This window comes from Peromyscus californicus, unplaced genomic scaffold (assembly GCF_007827085.1).
Source record: "Peromyscus californicus insignis strain IS unplaced genomic scaffold, ASM782708v3 Scaffold_19__1_contigs__length_69161282, whole genome shotgun sequence".
Taxonomy (NCBI): Eukaryota; Metazoa; Chordata; class Mammalia; order Rodentia; family Cricetidae; genus Peromyscus; species Peromyscus californicus.
The window spans coordinates 38,524,129-38,544,180 of NW_026294491.1; the positions used below are offsets into that span (position 1 = coordinate 38,524,129).

Consider the following 20,052-nt stretch of genomic DNA (forward strand, 5'->3'; position numbering starts at 1 on the left):
TAAACAACCCCACAGGGGAAAACCAAAGCCAAATTGCACAGATAACGGCAGAGAAAGCCTCAGCAGTCAGCAGGAGAGATTACCCGGCGGCAGGCAGTTGAGCACCAAGGCCACTGATGCTTATTTCACAGCAGATAAACTACATGCCTAAGTCTGCAGGGGCCTGCTGTGGGCTGAGGATGGACCGCTCTGTCTTACTAGAAGGGGTATCAAGGACCGTGCACGAACAGGTGCAGTTCTAATAACCTGGACTGTGGCAGGCAACATGAAATGAAGCTCCCTCCAGGCTGCTCGCAGAACAAAGCCGAGAAAACAGGAGCTGTGTCTAGACAGCCACGGAGCTGAAGTGGGTGGGAGGTGGATGGATTATATATGCATGTCATGGACCGGCAAGGATAGCCCTCAGAGACAGACTGAGCACAGACGGCGGGCGGGCGGCAGGAGGCCAAGTCCATAGAGCTGGATACAGGGCCTAGAAAGTTTGCAACATTGAAACAGCTTAGTGTTTGGCTTAAGGGAGAGGTAGCCTAGCTGCTAAGTAGTAAAAGGAAGACAGGAGAATCATGAAATGGGAGACGGTAGGGTGGAGCAGATGCCGAGAGACTCCATCTTGGGCCTACAATCGGGACAGAAGTGAACATCACCTCACTCTCCACTGCACCCCTGCACTCTCCCGTGGGGCTGATTAGAGCCTGGGTGCCACATTTCAATGAGCACACCCCATTGCAAGTTCACTCTTCCTGCCCCCGCCCTTCAGTTCCTGTCAAGTGTCTCAGAAGAACAGAGGGGAGTCAGACCATGGATACAATCCCAGGCTTGATGGGCCTCGTCTCCACATTGGAGCTGGGGATGTAGCTCAGTTGACAGAGTACTTTCCTAGCACCCACAGAGGCCTGAGTTCAATCCTCAACACTGAATAAACCATGCACGGAGGTGTATGGCTCTAATCGCAACTTCCAGAGGGCAGAGGCAGGACATCAATTCAAGATTATCCTCTGCTACTTAGACCCTGCCTGGGCTTTAGCTGCCGGCCTCAGATCCCACCAGGTCACAGAGCAAGGTCGAGAGCTGGCTCTGGAGGCCCCTTTTTTCTGTCCCCAGAAGTGGCAAGACTCACTATAACCCGTCGAAGAAACAGACAGGCCCCTGGAGGAACTGTATGTGCAGGTTCTAGTCTCTACCCCTGTGGCAGGCAGTCAAGGTGACCATTTACAGAAGGGGAAACGGGGCACAGATGTTGCAAAGCCTAGGAAAGGCAAAGCTGGATCGTACTTGGTGGGACCAGCTTCAAGCCTGGGCCCCTCACCTCAGTATGGTCTTGGAGATGCCCGCCACTCCCAGCTCCTAATCTCCTCCATCTCCCTAGCTGGCTTCCGTGACGTTGGGCAGCCACAGTACCTCCTGTCCTTACCTGGCCCACTGCACCCAGTGGACCTTACCACCTGAGCCCTGTTGGGCTCTGGACTCTCACCACTTCACGAGGGAATAAGTGAAGACAGAAAATGAGGCTCTGCGTGGTCCAGGCAGGGAGCAGCCCAAACTGGACCCCATACTGTTGACTCCAGATGCGGGCCTGGCAGGGTCCCGGGGGCAAGCAGTTTCTGAGGAGTGGCCTGGCTGACTAGTTAGGAGAAGGCTTTTGCTGGAGTAGCCTGGCCCATGGAGGCAGAGGCTTAGGCCTGCTGTGAGAGGGAAGGAGGGGTAGATGACTTTGGCCATTGACCTCTGTGCTTTACAGTTCTGTAAACCATTAATTCCCCAGTCTAATTGACTGTCTTTCCAGCCTGACTACTGATTTGCTCTGATGTCCCTGCTGCTGGGCCTTTTAACATTCTCCGTTCTCCGTGTAAACAAACAGAGGCAGTTGCAAGGCTCATGGCCTTCAAAGCTGAGTCAGATGCCGGGCTGTGGGGAGTGGCTTCTCTCTGAAGCCCCATGCATATGCACAAAGCCCTGCTCAGCAGTGCCCACCAGGGTACCACAGACAGCCTGCTCTCCAGATGGGGAGCTGGGCCCTCCCTGCTGGCAGCGGACTGTGGAATTCAAACTGTCATGAATGGCTAAGGCTCCCACGAGATGCGGGCACAATCTGGAGCTGGATGCACCATGAGGTCACCTGTCCTTCTCTGGACCCCAATGGTGGCCGGCCATCTCCATCTTTATGATGGAGATGTGTCTAACTGAGTCCCAGAGTCACATTGGCTCTGGCCACAAGGCAGAAGAGGCTGGCTCAGAGACTCCCTCTAGCCTTGAGGGTCCAATGTGGAACCCCACATTACACGTGTGTGTCCTGAGGTCATGCGTAGGCAGGCAGGTAGGTTACTGTGTGTTCTCTCCCCTGGTGCCCAAGCCCTGTTCATAGAGAGGATCTGAACATTCCTGGAACGTGGGGGTTGTTTCCTGTGACAGGCTGCCCAGGCCAAAGTCTGTGGCTCAGTGAATCCAATGAATGAATAATGGGGGAAGCTGGGAGTATGGGTGAAGCCTCCAAATGGTCCCACTGCCTGGATGGTATCTCACTCACAGAGCACAAGCCAGCCACAGAGGCTAGAGAAGCCTCCACTACACAAGTTTATGGGATGAATAGGAGTGCAGATTGGAAGCAGGAAAAGGCTGCTAAGGGGTGTGGACCAGCCAGGCTCCCAGTGCCCACACAATGGGCCTGGCCTCAGGAGGGCGGACGGTAGAGGGAAGAAGGCTTGTCCAAGCTGGCTTTGCCAGGCCCCAGCTTCCCACCAAGGCTGCAGCAGGATGTATTGTCTCCAGTGGAAACTATCTGGAAGTTGGAGAGTCTTTTCTCTGGGTCAGAGGTCAGGAATGGACTGACTGGCTTTTGGCTCTCTCCGGTGTGTGCAAATGTATAAGCCGTTGTTCCTACAAAGTAACAGACCCTGGGGACTTGGGACAATACCACAGCAGGAAGGGGCATTTTACTCAGGGACAAACAAGACCAGAAGTCCAAGAGCCAGCAAAGGACGGGCCTGAATTCTAAGGCAGAGGAGACACCAGCAGCTGGGCTATCTCTCTCCACTTAGGCTATCTCCAAGTACTCCAAGTATCTCTTGTTTCCATTCATCTCTGTGACTAGCTTTGGGCAACCCGCCTAAACCAGAGGGAACTGCCAGTTATACCTCCAGTTATACCTCCCGCCCCCAATCCTGCAAACCCATACATATAGGAGAGGGTTTTCCACCCAGTCAGATGCTGCCCACATCACCTCCCGCTGGCACCACACACACCTCTGCCTGCCCCGGCAGTCCCCTCCCCTCCCCCGCCAGTCCCATGCACTCTCCCTTCAAAACAAAAGCAAAATAACAAAGTCTAACTTAGGAGAAAAAAAGGCAACCGAGTTCCCCAAAAGACCAAAAAAAAAGAAAGTCTTACAAGATGACAGACACTTAGTGACATGCTGATGGGTCCTGAAAAGAGGGGCAGAGGTACCTGCCCCCAGTGCATACCATTTATTCGGTGGGTCGGGAGAGCCCGGCCTGATGATCTGACCTGCCCCTCGCTCTGTTACTGTTTTCCAAAGCACGGCCTCTCGTGTTTTACTCTTTTCAACCATTGGAGAACAGCCCAGCCATGCAGGGGAGGCTGCTCGAAGCTGCCCTGCGCCGCCAGGGACGGTCAGTCAGCAAACCTCGCCAGTGTCCCCTTTCAGAGCCAAGAGAACATGCCTTGATTCCCGCCCTATGGTGAAGGTTGCTGTCAGGTTTCTAGTAAGCCTGTTGACTCAGGCTTCATGTAAAATTGTACATTTCTGTCTAGGTATGGGAAGCCTGTATACCCTGAATCTATGGCTGCCTTTCTTACTGGGGACAATCATTCCCCTGGGGGCAGGAGACAGTAGAGGGCTAGCTGGGGTACAGGGCTCAGGATGGACAGATATCCAAATACTGCCCCAGGCCCTCGGGGGCAGAAGACAGTAGAGGGCTAGCTGGGGTACAGGGCTCAGGATGGACAGATATCCAAATGCTGCCCCAGGCCCTCCAGGCTTAGACACTCGGATGGGTTGAACTCGGCCAATCTTCATACACCTGCTTTATGGGGTGTTGAGGACTATCTCATACTTTTTTTTTTTCCATTGTAATGAAATCCCCGAGGCTGGGTGCTTTCCAAAGCCAAGCTGACTGACTCAGTTCTTAGAGGTCCAAGGATATGATGCCAGGAGCAGCTCTGAGTTAGTGAGGGCCCTGTGGCGCACAGATGACATCAGGGCGGGACAGCGTGCAAGAGAGAGAGCACGTGGCTGGACCGGAAGCGGCGGAGCAACCATGGAAAGGCCCAGATTCACTCTTTCAGGAACTAACTGGGCTGGATCTCCCTATCCCTCAGGAAGGTGTCCTCAGATAACTGCATCACCTAGGCTCCCTTCTGAAAGGCCCGGAGCCTCCAAATCATCATCACGTCGGGGACTGAACTCCCAGAAGGCCACAGGGCCAACTGAGATCACCACCAAGAGCTCGGGGACAAGCGCTACCTCACCAGCACCTCGGACTGTCCTCTGATCCCTGCTGTAGATGTCCCTAAGTGGGTGAGGAAGCATCTGGGGTGACAGGACATGGCTGTCCTGTCCCCTGCAAGGCTGTGCCGCCTCAATGGTATGGCTAGGGCAGGGCTTTGCATTAAAAAACCTAAGTACCTTTTGCTCAAACAAACAAAAACCCAAACACACACACACTCTGGGGAACCAATAAGATGGATGGTTCAATAGATAAAAGATGCCAGGCATAAAACCTGATCCCTTGGACCCACGGGGTGGAAGGAGAAAGCTGACTTCCAAAGGGTGGTCTCTAACCTCTGATGTGTGTCCATGGCAGGTACACACACACACACACACACACACGCAAAATGTAATAATGGTTTTCTTTTAATAAGAGCGACTTCCAAGTTGGGGCCTAGGCTTTAAATGAAAAAAAAAAAAAAAGAAGAAAGAAAGAAACATAAAGAAAGGAAAGAAAAACTTGTTACTGTTGTTTTTTAGACCTGGTCTCATGTAGTGCAAGCTGGAACTGACTATATAGCCAAGGACGACTGTGACCTCATGACCCCACCCTGCTCCCACTTCCTGGAGTGCTGGAGGTAGAGGGGTACACCCCCATGCCTGGCTGGATGTGGTACTAGGCTAGAACCCAGGGCCTCCTGCATGCTAGGCCAACCCTCTACTAACCGAGCTACATTGCTAGCCCAAGAAAACTTGGAAAAACCACAGTTGTGATCCCAGTGAGGTGGGAGCTGGGAAGGGAACTCTGAGGGCACAGGCTAGAAGGCATGAAGCACGGACGTCCCCAAGAGTAACTAACAGGGACGCTCTCCAGAGCGTTCAGATATTCTACTCAGATGCATTTCCAAAGGAAATCAAAGCTTTGTGAAATATCTGCACACTGGGGTGTCCACTGGGCACTCATTCTTTACGGACGTGATGTAAGGGACCGCTCCAACTCTCCACACGGGGCAGCTAAGAATGGACCCACCGAGGGCCCGGCTACAGCTGCCACAGTCTGCGCTTTCCACGACACTGGGGCTTTCCACATAAACAAAACCGTGGAGGGGAATATGGGCTTCTCTTTTCAACGCTACACCTGCTTCCTGCTCAGTCACAGAAAACCATCGCTACAACAGAGAGGAAGGCTATGTGCCTGTAAGACTCTTACTATAAGGACTCCAGACCCACGAGGTACCACCCCAGAATGGCATCCGAACCTCACGCCCTCACCCCTCGTCACCAATGAAGTCGCAAACGGAGCCCAGAGCCACCAACTGTGGGTTTTACCGGCCCCCAGAGGCTTGCTGGGCTCATCAGAAAGGGAAGGCACATCCTCACACTAGAGCTGGCCCAGGTGCCAGTGGCCCTTGGTAACAACCATCCCCCTGGCAGCTCCATCTGTCCAAGGCCAGCCAGCAACTCTCACGTCTCTCCAGGCCGGTCTTAGAAGCACACAGCTAGCAGATGTGAGACATCTGTAGTCGACAGAGGCCACAGGAACCTCCAACGCTTTCCTCACACACCTGTTCCCCCACCAAGGCCGGAAGTACCAGAGCTGCTGTAAGCAACCAACCTGTCCAACCCCATTAGTCACCCAAATGTGTGCCCAGTTCAGAGCAGCCCCAGGCAGCTGGTTCCACGGGGAGGTTGGGAGCTGCTGGGCAGTCATTTGTCCAAGCTCTATCACAACCCCGAGGGCCAAGAGAAGAGGAAGAGAAGACCCACCCCACCCAGTTCACAAGGAGCCTGGGAGGGAACAGCCTTGGGGGGGGGGGACAGTGAGTGCCACTCAACACCAGCCTCCCTGCCATCATGGGCTCAGCCTCTTCCCTGACAATGGCAGGCAGCGGCAGGGTCCCTGGGCAGATGGGCGGACAGGTCCTGCTTGAGACAGGGGTCAGCGGGGAACTCAGGTACAGCCAGGAAGTCAATGCATAAAAGTCTCCTGAGCTAGTTTGGGGTGGGGGGTGGGGGGTGGTGGCTATATACTTAGTGCCTAGAAAGGAAACAAATGGGGTGAGGTAGACACAGAGGAACCCAGCGTCACCTCCTGGGTGGCACTGTCAGAGGCTTTGGAACCAAGGGCCCTAGAGGCCCCTCCCCCCACCCAGTCCGCCGCCGCTGCTGAGTCAGCAACTTGCTGGCTCAGGGGGTTAGCAGTCCACGCAGCATTTTCGTCCCTGCCCCACACACACCCTTTCCAGGCAGCCCAGGCCTGTGCAGAGAGCATCTGGTGCCATCACACCTCCCCTGTTCCTCCCATTCACAGCCCTGAGGCCACCTGAGCCTCTGTTCTGGGACACACTCTAGCCAAGGGGCGCTGGGGTCCTTCCCCCTGGGGACCCATAGGACTGCAAGAAGAGCACCCTGGATATGATCTGTGGCCAATAATCATCCGTGATGGGCAGGCTCACCCCAAAGCTCTGGCCTCCCCCTCTACAGCTCCAAAAGCAGCATGCAGAGTTTGCTTATAAATAGGATGCCCCCTGTCCCAGCCTCCACATCCTGCAGACAGAGAGGGCCTCCCCCAGCCTGCTGGGGTCTGTCAGTGCCCAGCACCGGGCACCCACAGCCCTGACTGGTCGACAAGTAGACAGCTGCTATGGCCAGACCCGGCTGCTCCATCTAGCTTAGCATGGCTGAACCATGGAATGGGTCCTGTACCTGGAACATGTATGTGTGCACAGCAGAGCTCCTGCTGGACAGGAAGCAGTTGCAAGGGCCTGGAAAGGAGACTCGGGGTCTAGGTTAGGGTCCTTTGAGACTGGGAACTGCTAGGGGTGGGGGCGCAGCACGTCTCACCAAAGAACATAGATCTTTTACCCAACTCTAATATCCTAGTATTCTGACAGTTTGGGAAATGGACTCGGGGTTGTAAGGCAAGCAGTACTGTGAATCATTAACAGCTCCAGACTGGCTGGACCCCGGAGGGTCCCAGCCCCACCAGAAAGCCCCAAGAGTACCCAAAGAAAACAGCGACATCAGCCAAGACTTGCCCACGCCCACTTCCTAGCTCATCTGTAAATTCAGTCCTACAGTGAATATGGGAGAGAAACAAAGGCAGGCAAGAAACCCTAAATCCTGGCCCTTCCAGGGGTGGGGTGGGGTGGGGGTGGAGGACGACGACGATCCGGGAAGGACCAGCCGGCACCAACAGGAACAGGACTACAGTCTCAACTTTACAAAGTGCTCCCTGGGAGGCCGCCCCAACCCCACTGACCCCCCCCACCCGCACTCCCCCCAGAGAAGGAGACTGAAGGGCCCTGCTGGAAGGTCCTTGGCTGCACAAGTAACCCTAACTACCTCAGCTATCCCTAACCTGGATGGCGGATAGATTTCTAGGGAAGACAGTCCCCCAACCCGAGGCTTTTGTTCCACTTTTGTGGCTGGGGTGGCCAGGTAGGGCTGTCTTCTCCCCGCCTTCAGCCCGGGTCACACAGGCCTTTGTTCTACCTGCACACACCGGCAGCCAGAGCCCACCCCTTTCCTGGCAGCTCCTAACCAGGCTGGCAGGCACTGGAGGGCCTGGAGACACCACAGGTGCAGGGCAAGAGGGACCTCATTTCTCGGGCTCCACTTCTGACACCAGACAGGTACGGGCTGCACATACACACACACACACACCCACACAAACACACCTGTTTTTCTGCCTCTAGACCCAAGGCTGGACCTTGAGTCCGGAGGTTTCTCTTTCAGGCTAGCCAGCAGGACACCGCAGGTGGGGTGGACAGAGGGCAGCGGGCGGTGACCCAGGAGGAAGTCTGGGCACTGCGCAGCCAGGCCAGTGGTGAGGAAAGGCACGGAAGAGAGGGTGAAAAGAGAGATCAGAGGTCAGGAGCAGCAGCTGCAGGGACAGATGAGCCGGCAGATCGGAAGGGGCCCCAGGAGAGCAAGGAGGACTGATCTGGCCCGGGGTTTAGGGTACACCCGCCCCCCTCGCCCCCCCCCCCCCCCCCGCCATCACACTCGCCCGCAGCGGGCGCTCACCTGGGCGAACGCAGACCTGCTGGGTCGCGGCGGTCTAGCACACCGGGCACGCAGTTGGTGAGTTCGGTCCAGTCGGCGTGCAGCCCGCAGCTCCAGCCCGTGGAGAAGCGAGAGAAGAGCCACGTCTCGCGGCGGTTGGGCCGATAGCAGGTGCACTTCTTCTGGCCGGGCCGACAGTCGCAGGGCACCTCGAGGCGCACGTTCTGCACAAGGTGGCGGCCGAAGGTGGTGCCGCCGGTCTTCTGGATGTGCAGGAAGACGATCACGTCGTCGCCCTTCATGTCGAAGCGCAGCGAGCGCTCCAGCTCGCGCACCGGGAAGTAGTACTTTTTCTCGTAATGTGGGTCCGGCGTGGGGAAGAGATCCAGGTCGTCGGGTGGCGCTCGGCCACCGGGCGCGCCCAGGCTCAGCCCCGGGCCCGCGTACTGGTACAGGATGAGCATGAAGCACGCCGAGCCCGCCACCACCAGCACGAACTTGCTGGCGCGCTCAACCATGGTCCTGCCGCCGGCGCGCCGCCGCCGCATGTGTCACCATCGCCGGCGGCCCGGGCGCCGGGCCTGGGAGGGCGGGGGGCGCAGCTGCTCCGCCGCCACCGCCGCCGCCGCCGCCGCCGCTGCTGCTGCCGCCCGCACTCTGGCCCGGCCCGGCTACTCGGCGCCCAGGCTGTGCGCAGCGTCGCGGGCCCCGGGCCTCCGCGGCGCCGTGGTTGCTCCCCGCCCCGGTCCCCGGCTTGGCTAGCGTACAGCCCGGCCCCCGCCACAGCGCCCCACAGCCGCGCGCGCCCGCACCCGCCCGCAAAGCTCAGCGCCGGGAACGCTCTGCACCGCCCCGTGCGCCGCCGCGTCTCCGCAGTCCGTCGCGGCCCCGCCCCGGCCCGCCCCCGGCCCGCCCTCCGCGGCGCCTCTTGCTGTCGCCGCCCGCTCCGATCCTCCGCTCTGGGGGGAGGGGTTGGGGGGGGAAGGTGGGGGAAGCCAGGGCGCGGGCCAGTGGCCCGGCGCGGGGTCGCGTGGCTCGCGCACACTTGTCTACGCTGCTTGCTGACGGAAAAGGGAATTGGTTCCAGCTCGCAGACCTGTGGGTGGCGACTGGGTTGTCCTGAGCCCAGGAGTGGGTGGTTCTTTTGGGCCTTGGCCATGGCTTTGGGAGCCCGAGTCTCTTCACCTCCGGACAGTTCGTGTCACCTGCGCCCCCACGGGAATACGGAGGGTGGGGGTGGGGTGGGGTGTTGACCTTCACACGGAAGGATCTGAAGTTCCAAGTTCGAGGAGCGCTGAGAGTTGGGACCACCACGCAAGGTTGGGGGCTACCAGCAAGGGTGGGGAAGGTAAAGAGAGGTTGAGGGCATGGATCCAGGTCTGAAGAGGACTTCACCATTCCCCTGGTGGTGTAGGGACAATGACCCGAAGCCAACAATGAAGATAAGCTAAATGTCTGCAAAGACTGGGTGACCGGCTTTGTGTTGTATGCATTGTTTCGATCCTGGTCACACTCCAGAACATAGTTTTAAAAAATTGAACCAACATTAAAAGACATTTAAAATTCAACTTCCTTAATTTTATGTTTTTAGGCTGGTGGTGGGACCTGCATGCAGCCTTGACCGGTGTTCTACCTGCAGTGGGGTGCAGCCTGGGCCCTCAACCCAATCCCAGGCCCTCGCCTGCACGTTGGAGGCTCCAGTGAGCAGCTCCATTCAGCCTGTGCAGTATTGTACGTACTCTATACTGGGTCCTTAGCTATACTTAGTCCCCAGCAGCAACTGGAGGTGGGATGTGAGATAATCTGTCCAGAATTCCACACCCTAGGGCAGCTGGGATGGGCTCCAGGGTTTGGATTCAGGCCAGCATGGCCTCTGGGAGGCACGCCTGCTGTAGGGCTCAGGTGCCTACATCAAGTCCTGCTGGGCGATGCCCTGGTTCTGTCCTGCTAAGGGCGGGGGTGGGTGGAGGTGGGGTGGGGGTGGGGTGGAGTTGGGGGAGTTGGGGGGGTGGGGGGATCAAAAGGAGGAGAGGGAGAGGATGGCGCTCGGGGTCCAGAGTGTTGCATGTCAAAATCGACTATTGAAAATAAACCAGGATAAACGCATGTCAAAAAAGACTGTTGAAGATAAGATCAAACCAGGAATGCCTCCCAGAAGCAAACAGAGAAAAGAGAATACAGACACACTTATATCCAGCTCCTCAGGAACATGCAGAAACTGGGCCCATAGCTCGGTTGGTAAAGTGATTGCTGTGCAAGAATGGGGGCCTGGGTTCAGTACCCAGAACCCACCTTTCAAATGCCAGGCATTGGCCGGGCGGTGCTGGTGCACACTTTTCATCCCAGCACTTGGGAGTCAGAGGCAGGCGGGTCTCTGTGAGTTCGAGGCCAGCCTGGGATACAGAGGGAGTTCCAGGACAGCCAGGACTGTTTCACAGAGAAACCCCATCTCTGTCTTGAAAAACCAACCAACCAATCAATCAATCAATCAATCAATAGATTAATAAAATGCCGGACATGTTTGCATTTGTTTGCAGTTCCAGGACTGGGGAGGAAGACGGGGTGGGCAGTTCCCTGGAGCTTGCAAGTCAGCCAATCTAACCTATTTGCTGAGTAGCAGGCCAGTGTAAGACCCTGTCTCAAAACACAAGGTGGGCCCCTCTCAAAGAGCAATATCCAAGGTTGTCCATGGTTCTCTTTTCTACACACACACACACACACACACACACACACACACACACACACACGCTCTGAACATGAAGTTTTGCAGTCAGAGCACAGAAATAACCCCTATGGTCAGATGGACGCATGACCCTGAACACACTGCCTGTGACCGAGATCCTGGGGAAGGGGAAGGGGTGCCCTTGGTGAGATCCAGGGCCCTTTGCCCCTGCCCGCCTTATAAGTTGAACTTACAAGTGGGAACTGTCCTGGGCCCAGGGACAACCTGAGGTCAGCCTGTACCCGTAATGATTTATTCTGGTTATGTGTAGGGACACAGCAGTGTGCTGAGGGAGCTCCCTTTTCGTAGCTGACCAGGGTGGTGTTCCTGCATGGGACTTGGTTGACATAGAAGTCCAGACTTACAGGGCATTGCGGCAAACTAACGCATCAGATGTTTTATTTATTTATTTAGCCCAGCTGCTAAGGCTCTGCCAAGAGGCAAATCCTAAATAGGGCTGCTCCGGTGCCAGGCACAACACATACATTATTTCCAACCCCACCAGCAAGCGTTTGTAAGCACAGGCTATAATAACCATTCTATAAAAGAAAAAAAACAGGTTCGGGGTGGGGGGGGGAGGGGGCACTCCAGAGCCAGACAAACTTCTCACTCTGTTCCCTGAACAGGTGAAAACCTTTCCAGAGCTCTGCCCTTGCCCAGCCTGTGTTCATCTCTGTTCTCCAGGCCAGAGGTAGAAGCACTGAGGGTCGAGAGGGCCACCACAATGGTCCCTATCGCCAAGTGGCCCCAGAGCGTTCAAGGGAAAACCACCTCTGCTTGCCTGGGCCAGTGGGAAAACGGAAGCCCCGTGAAGGCAGAAGAGTCTGGTATAGGTACGCAGTGGGTGGTGTCCCTGTGACAAACCGCAGTGGTAGCCATGGCACTCTGGCTCAAGGATCGACAGCATCTCATCTAGAGAGGCTGTTGATTCAGACTTCGTTCTTGCCAGAATGGGCGAAGAGCCCCCTCAGTAGCCAGGAAGCCCTTTCTTACAAGGAAGGTTTCACTACACCGTCCTCTTTAAGCCCGGGAGTCCCTCTTGATATTCCCGAGGCAATCACGTGAACTGCCCCGAAATCAAGTCCCCCAGGTCTTAAGTCAAAGAGTGAGGCTTTTGCAGTCTGACCTAGCCAGGCTTTACCAGGCTCTTTGCCCCGAAAAGCTGGCAGAAATGTGACACTGAGGGTTTGCCGTGGATTGCCAGTGAGATCGATGAGGCCCAGCTGTCACCTGGCACTCAGGAAGGGTTCTAGTTCCTGTTTCCTTTCTCTCCCTGGGAGCCAGGGTTCCCCATAGCCCCGGGAGAGCACACGGACCCGAGTGTGTGCTAGAGGCAGTGTCCAGCCTCCGTGTTTCAGATACCACTTTGTCCTCTGAAGGCTTACTTCTGAGCTCTGAGCTAATATGGACGAAAAAGAAAAGGACAAGGCTAGAGGTGGTGGGTTGTGATGACCCAGTGAAAACAGGTTACCGTACTTCTGTTGGAGAAACGATTAAGATTTCGTCTTTATGGTGATGTTCTAAAATAGAAAGTGGTGATGGTGTCATGGGCCTAATGAGGATGCTGGACTAAAGTCTATTAAACTGTGCGAACAGGCAAATTATATACTATGTGAATTATTTGTCAATAAAGATTTTATAAAACGTAAAAAAAAAAAAGATTTTCGTCTTTAGCAAGCTAACGTAATTCCCTACCCACCATGCGTCCTCATAGTCTGAGAACCAGGAGATCAATCCCCCCCCCCATCCCCGGGAGTGCAGTCCCGCGGGCGGACACGCGGGGGCACAGCCTCCGGCTGCTCCCTCGTTTCAGCAGTTGACATTGTAAAATTGGGGGATTTTCCACACTTGCTTCCCTGGTTCTCCGTCGTCGGCTGTCTGCCCATTGTTTCTGAAGGAGTGGAGGGGGCAGTCACGCTGTCTTTAGAGCCTCCCCCGGGGCTGCAGGCGGGAGCCGAGAGAGGTTTTGCTTGAGGACAAACTTTTAGAGGTGACTCGGGGTAGCGATGGAATCTCAGGCCCTCCAGTAGCCAAGGGACTGACTGAGTCCAGAGCTGGTACTGTAGGGGCCAGGGGAGCCGAGCTGGGCCGATTTCTCGCGGAACCCGAGCCCATCAGTCTCCGTAGACCCCGTCTGCTCCATTTACCTTCTATTGTCGCCTGGTCTCCGGAATGGTACTTTCTTGGAGTGCCCAGCATCCTCCACCAAACAGCCTTCTCTCCGGTTCCCTTCCCTCCCATGGCGGAATTGTCCTGTGGCCAGGTGGGCCTCTGCTCCAGACTTTGCAGCACCCTTCCAAGCCCTCCCACAAAGGCCTGCCTGCTCAGACCCGAGGAGAACACATAAGATCTGGTTGTCCCCTAAAAAATACTCTGTTTCCGGTGGATTGAAGGTCGCAGGCTTGAGGTGGCCACCGGAGCCCCTGGGAGCTCCACTGCCCCCTCCTTTACCCGGGAGTCTGAGTAGCTTGCAACATGCTGGCGCCAGTCTGAAGAAGGCCACCCCTGAGGAACCACTGAGCTTCCTGGCCTGGAGGCTGCCTGAGTAAGGGGGACTTTGCTCCTTGTCATTACCGGCCGTGCGTCCAACAGTGGAAACTTAATTTCAAGCCCCATTCTCTTTACTTTTCTGAGCACCCCCCCCCCCCCATAATGGCGGGCTGGGCAAGGCAGAGTCCTATGGTTTGATGAGATGTGGCCAGACACACTGTCCAAAGGGTTACCCAAAGGGGTTTTGCCTGCTTGTGCCTATGTGCATGCACTTGCACATACTTGTGAGTGTTGTGCATGTTTGTGTGTTTCACATATGTGTGTGTAAGTAGGCATGCACATGTGTTTTTGAGTGTGTGTGAAGGTCAGATATTCACAACTTGTGTCTTCCTTGAGGTCTTTCTGTTTTATTTACGGAGTCAGGGTCTCTTGCTGTACCTGGAGTTTTGCTAATCTAGGGGATCTAATCTCTGGGGAGCTCCAGTCTCTACCTCCCAGGATGGGGATCCGAACTCTGGCCCTCATACTTTGTCTGCTGAGCAAGTGCTTTATCTGCTGAGCCAGCTCCTCGGATCCCTGGCTGGTCCTTTCTGCTTGGAACGTCTGCCAGGACCTGCCTTGAGAAATTTCAGAGCAAAATGGAGTCATAGACCCACTTGCTGGGAGTCTGGGGGAGGTCTCCTTCCAGATTCCTGCCATGGCTATCCTTTTCCCAGAAGGGGCCCTGACCTAGCTGGGGCCACCAGGAGGAGGTGAGCTCCTGGAGGAGTAGCAGGGCACAGATGCTTCTTCAGCAACTGGGGATGGGTGCTTAGACCTGTCAGGTCTGAGGGTAGTCATTCAGCTCAGAGCCTGTGGATCTGTTGACAATAGCTGGCCGTCTGGTAGGATTGGGCCAGCTGTGTTCAGCCCGCACGCTGGCAGTGGTTCTCAACCTTCCTGATGCTGTGACCCTTGAACAGAGTTCCTCATGTTGTGGTGGCCCCCAACCATAACATCATTTCCTTGCTAACTTCATAAGCTGTAATCTTGCTATTGTTATGAAATGTAATGTAGCTATCTTTTATGCAGGATGTCTGGTATATGACCCCCTCCCCCCGAAGGGGTCGAGACCCACAGGTTGAGAACCACTGCCTCACAGGTAGCATCGCAGGTGCAGCACAGGGCCTTCATGATCTCCTCTTTCCTGATGGATATGAGAGCTAGGGCGTAGAGTTCACTGGTAAGGCCACGAGCTTCAGGATAAGTTGAGTGGCGCTCAAGGGCCTGTAGATGCAAAGGCCCCCTGGTAGGTGCTTCACCCCTGAATGACTTTTGAGTGACTGAGGCTTTGTGTATTTCTTCCACCTCCCCTAGGCTAGAGGGTCCAAGAATAGTCTTGGACTTAGATTATGAAAGCTAAGTCTGCGGGCTTGTGTGTGTGTGTGTGTGTGTGTGTGTGTGTGTGTGTGTGTGTGTAGCTGACCTGATTCAATGCTTGCCTAGCATGCATGAATCCAGGTGCCTGAGTTAGGTTACCATTGCTATGATAGAGCACCATGTCCAAAAGCAACCTAGGGAGAAAAGGCTTTATTTTAGCTTACAGTTCCATATCATAGTCCTTCACTGAGGAAAGTCCAGAAGATGAAGCATATGGTTCCTTGGTTGGGAGAGAAGGGCCCAGTAGGCACTCTAGGCCATCCCTGAGTCTTTGGTGCAGAGACAGGGCCCTGTGGCTATTATACCCTAAATGGGGATGCAGAACTCAGGGATCCAGGCTAAGATGGGATGGATGCTGGAGACACATGGGCCAAGTTATCGCTATGACAGTCATATCTGGGGCTGTCCCTGGAGTCTCAGTACACCCTGCACACCTCTGCTGGCCCAGAGCCCCACTATGCTGAATTGTGGCCTCACACCTCGGGGATATGCTTCCCCTTAAGTCACACACGTCTGTCTGGTTGGGGGTCCTGTAAGATCCCCTAAATTTAGAAATTTCAAAGACCATAAATGCCCTTGAACGGTGCAAATAGACACCAGACTGTCCAAACAGGTGGGCGGTTGTCTGGGCACTGTCCGAGATACAGCACAAGGACTCTGTGAGAGGAATGTGACATCTGGGGTTTGCTTCAAATGTCCCCAAGGCCTGGGGCTGTGGGAAACCTGATGGGCTTCTTGCTGGGGAAGGACGGGGAAAGAGCAAGTCCATTATGATGCCACCTGCTCGATGTCTGTGTTCAGTTTAACTTTTCATAAACAAAAGCTAAGACAGAAAAAGAAAGCCTCAGCAATTACCGGGATCAGACGGCTCCCTGGGTGGGATTACGTCAGGTTTTCTCTCCTTTACAATGGATTGGCTCCCAGGCAGGTGGGAGCAGGTAGAGGCAGACACAGCAGTGGTCCAGCTCTGGTCTGGACATGGTGGTGTAGACTCTTTCTGTTGTTCTTTGCTGAGTGCTGTTTGGATCACGGAAATGGCATCAGAGGCAGCCAAAGCAGGCTGATGCAAGCGGGGGAGAGACAGAGAAGCTAATCTGAACTGGGGCCTGGGGAAAAAGAGGGAGGTGGCTCGGGTGTGTCTCCTCTCTGGGTGTGTCTCCTTGGGTGTATCTTCCCAGGTGGACGGACCTCTCAAGGTGAACTGCCACAGATGGACTGTTTGGTGTGTTCCTTTCTAGATAGGCCAGCGATGCTAATTGGAATTCCAGGTGAGCCCGCCTCTTCTTCCTGGAAGAGCTGGGATAACAGACTGGACTGGGGAATTTCCTTTCCCTGAGGTTCCAGTCCTATCCCCACATATCACTGGGTGGCACCAGCCAAGTGTACACCCCACCCACCTATCCCTCCACCCTGTCGCCTCCACACACTCAGAGTAGCCTAGCCTGTACAAGAGGTAAATCATTACGGTCCATTTTCAGCCTGAAGTGTGCTCAGAACTCATTAAAGAACCACAGATAAGCAGGAGGCTCTCTGCCCCACACCTCTCTAGCCAGTGGCTGGAAGGTGCTTGTCTCAGAACTCTGAAAGATGGGAAATTGTAGGCAGTCTCAAGCCCCAGAACATTCGGTAGCTAAAGCTTTGCATCCTGAACCCATAGGACGGGGAACTGGGGAGGGGGTATGCTAGAAGAGATCAGATTGTAACTCTGGAAAGAGCGCAGGGCTTTCTCACAATCAGGGGCTTTCAAAGCTACTTTTGCTTTTTCTCTAGGCTAGTGTCCTTTTTTTTTTCTTCAGAGTTGAATTAAAAACTGTTTTCCTTTTGTTAGTCTCTTGTCTTGGAGAAAGGGAGTTTTGTTTCTTCCACTGGGAAGCCCCTTCAGCTCAACTAGCTGGAACATTCCTCCTCCACCCCCTTGGAGGACTAGCTGATTCACTTGGCCCTCAGTCACCAGCAGCAGCCCATGGAAGGACCAGAAGAACCAGATAAACCACACATGGACAAAAGCGGTGCAGGAAAAGACTTCAGAAAGGAGATTCTTACAGAGAGAGCCACAGCCCACCAGACGGGCTGGGACTTGCCTGCCCAGCCTAATGGGGACTGGCTGCGGACATCAAACATTTACTAGCACTCATATTTCTTAATGTAATAGAAAACATGTCAGGGAGATAAACAAACAAACAAACAAACAAACAAAAAACCCAACCAACCCCCCCAAAACAAAACAAAACAAAAAAACAACCAAACAAAAAAAGCACTCTTCATTCCTCCAAATTGGGCAAATTGCAGCTTAAGCATGAAAAGAAAATCAGCTGATGCCAACACATAGTTAAGTCAGGTGTTGGAATTATCTGGAAGGATTTTCAAGTAGCCATCTTAAAAAATGCCTCAACAAGCAATTAGAAATTCTCTGGAAACACATTTTAAAAATAGAAAGTCGTAGGCAAGAAATAGAAGCTACAAGGGTTGGGAAGATTACTGAGTGGATAAGGCTCTTGTTCTGCAAGCAGGAGGGCTGGGTGTCCGTCTCCAGAGTGCGTGTAACGCATCTGAAATCCTACAGCATGTCTATGGAGCGATGGGTGTGGAGACGGGAGTCTCTGGAAGCTTCTGGACCATCTAGCCTAGTGGATTCGTGCAGTGATGAAGGACAAGAGACTCTGGCTCTAACAAGGTAGAAAGCAAGGGCCTATGCCTCAGGTGGTTCTCTGACCTCCACACTTGCACTGGGGCCCATGTGCTCTTGCATTCTCACACAAGTGCAGGAGCACACACAAACACACACTCAAGCACACGAGCGCACATACTCACACACTCACACTCAAGCACACACACACACTCAAGCACACACACACACACATGCACAGCACATACACACATGAAATAGTAATAAATTAAAGAAATAGAAGTTGTATAAACTGTACCTGGACCCAGGTCTTTCCTGCGGACCCTCTCAGCTTTCCCTTCTAGCTCAGGACCATTCCCCTGTGTCAGCTGCCAATCTCAGTCATACTTTCTACTAGGGACCCCAGTGACCACACCAGACTGGGACTCAGGTCACTGCCTCACTTAGCCATCATCAGAGACACTTCTTTTTGCATTCGATGGGAACTAACATGGGGACTTATGGCTGGACAACGTGCAGAGAGCAAGAGACTTTGGAACACTCAGCCCTAACTGGGGTGTCTTCACCAAACCTCTCCCCTCTGGGTCAGGGATCTGTGTGGAAGAGGAGGCAGAAAGATTCTAAGAGCCAGAGGTGATGGACGACTCCAAGGAAACAGTGTCCTCCGGACCCAACAGGACTGATGCACATATGAACGCACAGAGACCGTGACAGCACACACAGGGTCTACACAGGTTCAAGGCAGATGGGACCCCAGCACTGAGAAGGGAACTGGACATGGGCTCCCAGCTCTAACCAAGAAGCTATCTGCAATGGATACCTGCTGGTAAAGGAAAAATTAGTTTTCTGCAGTGGAGTTTCCCTGGGCGTATTAACCACAGTTCAGTGTCGGGCTCATGCTTAGCAGTAGATGGCCAACACAAAATGAACTCACTGGTGTTTCTGTACATATTTTTGTCTCACTTTTGCATTGTCTAGGCATTTTTTTTGTCTTGATCTTTTGCTCATATATACTTTGATTTTCATTTTTGTGTTGTTCTGAGGTTTTTTTTTTTTTTGGTAGGGAGGTTGTTTGTTTTTGTTTTTTTTGAGACAGGGTTTCTCTGTGTAGCCCTGGCTGTCCTAGAACTCACTCTGTAGACTCACCTGGCCTTGAGCTCAGAGATCCACCTGCCTCTGCTTCTCTAGTGCTGGGATTAAAGGCGTGTGCCATCACCATCTTGAGGGTCCTAGTTTCTTTTTAAAGTCAGGGTCGGGCTGGAGAGATGGCTCAGCCGTTAAAGGCTAGGCTCACAACCAAAAATAAAGTCAGGGTCTCTCACTGTCCCAGAACTCCCTAAATTCAGCTCAGCTGGCTGGTGAGCCCCAGGGATCCCTCCTGGCGCTGCCTCTCTTCAGTACTGAGATTACAGGCACACGGCACTACATGCAGCTTAACTGTGGTTTGGGGCATTAAACTCTGGTCCTACATTAACCAACTGAGCTGTCTCCCCCGCCCCCCCAGTCGACTTCATTTGTTTACTGAAAGAATCAGCCTGCTATGGTTTCTACGGTGGAAGCTTCCTGCTCTGGTGGTGTTGCGAGGTGAGACTGGAACAGGTAACAAGGGCTTGAGGGCAGAGCTCCCAGGAAGACACTGGTGATCCAAAGGGAATGGGCGGCTATGCCCATGGGTCTGACCCTTGTGCTTTCTCTTTCTGTGAGTGATTTACCCTCTTCCATTCTCAAGCCACGGTGGAAGCTGAGATACCCACTGCAAAGGGTGAGTGAACTTCCAGCCTTCAGGAGGACCATGAGCTAAATGAACTTCCCGCCTTAACACACTACGTACTGCTCAGTAGGTAAGTTGCTTGTCTAGCATGGACAAAGCCCTGGATGTCACTCCCAGCACTTACAACCTGGACACAGTGGCGCTTTCCTTTCATCAAAGCACTTTGGGAGGTAGAGGCAGGAGGATCAGAATACAAAGTCATCCTCAGCTGCATAACTCGTGGTGGGGGCACTCTGGCTCCAGGAGACACTGTTTCAAAAACAGACGACAGACAGACAGGCAGGCAGGCAGGCAGGAAGATAAGCCCACCCAATCTGGTTTTCTGTTATAGCAGAAGAAAATACTATGACAGAAATTATTCTGTCAATTCTGAAATAAAATTTAAATACAGAACAGTAGGAAACTTTTGTAGAGAAAGAAGACATTCACGTATAGTCCTATTATCCAGAATTGACTGTAGCGAGTTTTTATTTCTTTCGGACAGTTTTTGTTTGCACATACTAAGTCAGAGGTTGAAAGAATGCTGTTCGTTTGGTGTGGGACCATGAAGGTTTCATTTAATATTTTATCTC

The 20,052-nt window shown here is 53.9% G+C and overlaps 1 protein-coding gene and 1 long non-coding RNA gene across 2 annotated transcripts in view; one reads left to right on the forward strand and one right to left on the reverse strand.

The window, feature by feature from the left end:
- The window catches only part of Hs6st1 (heparan sulfate 6-O-sulfotransferase 1), a 45,249-nt gene extending 36,166 nt beyond the window's left edge, over positions 1–9,083 (reverse strand). The window contains exon 1 of the mRNA XM_052745176.1: positions 8,474–9,083. Within this exon, the coding sequence (XP_052601136.1) occupies positions 8,474–9,000 (527 nt within the window). The 5' untranslated portion in view covers positions 9,001–9,083. The remainder of the gene's footprint in view (positions 1–8,473) is intronic.
- Positions 9,084–13,020: 3,937 nt separating this feature from the next.
- LOC128114853 (uncharacterized) overlaps positions 13,021–20,052 on the forward strand; it is an 87,855-nt gene continuing 80,823 nt past the window's right edge. The window contains exon 1 of the long non-coding RNA XR_008219919.1: positions 13,021–13,719. This is a non-coding gene — a long non-coding RNA (uncharacterized LOC128114853). The remainder of the gene's footprint in view (positions 13,720–20,052) is intronic.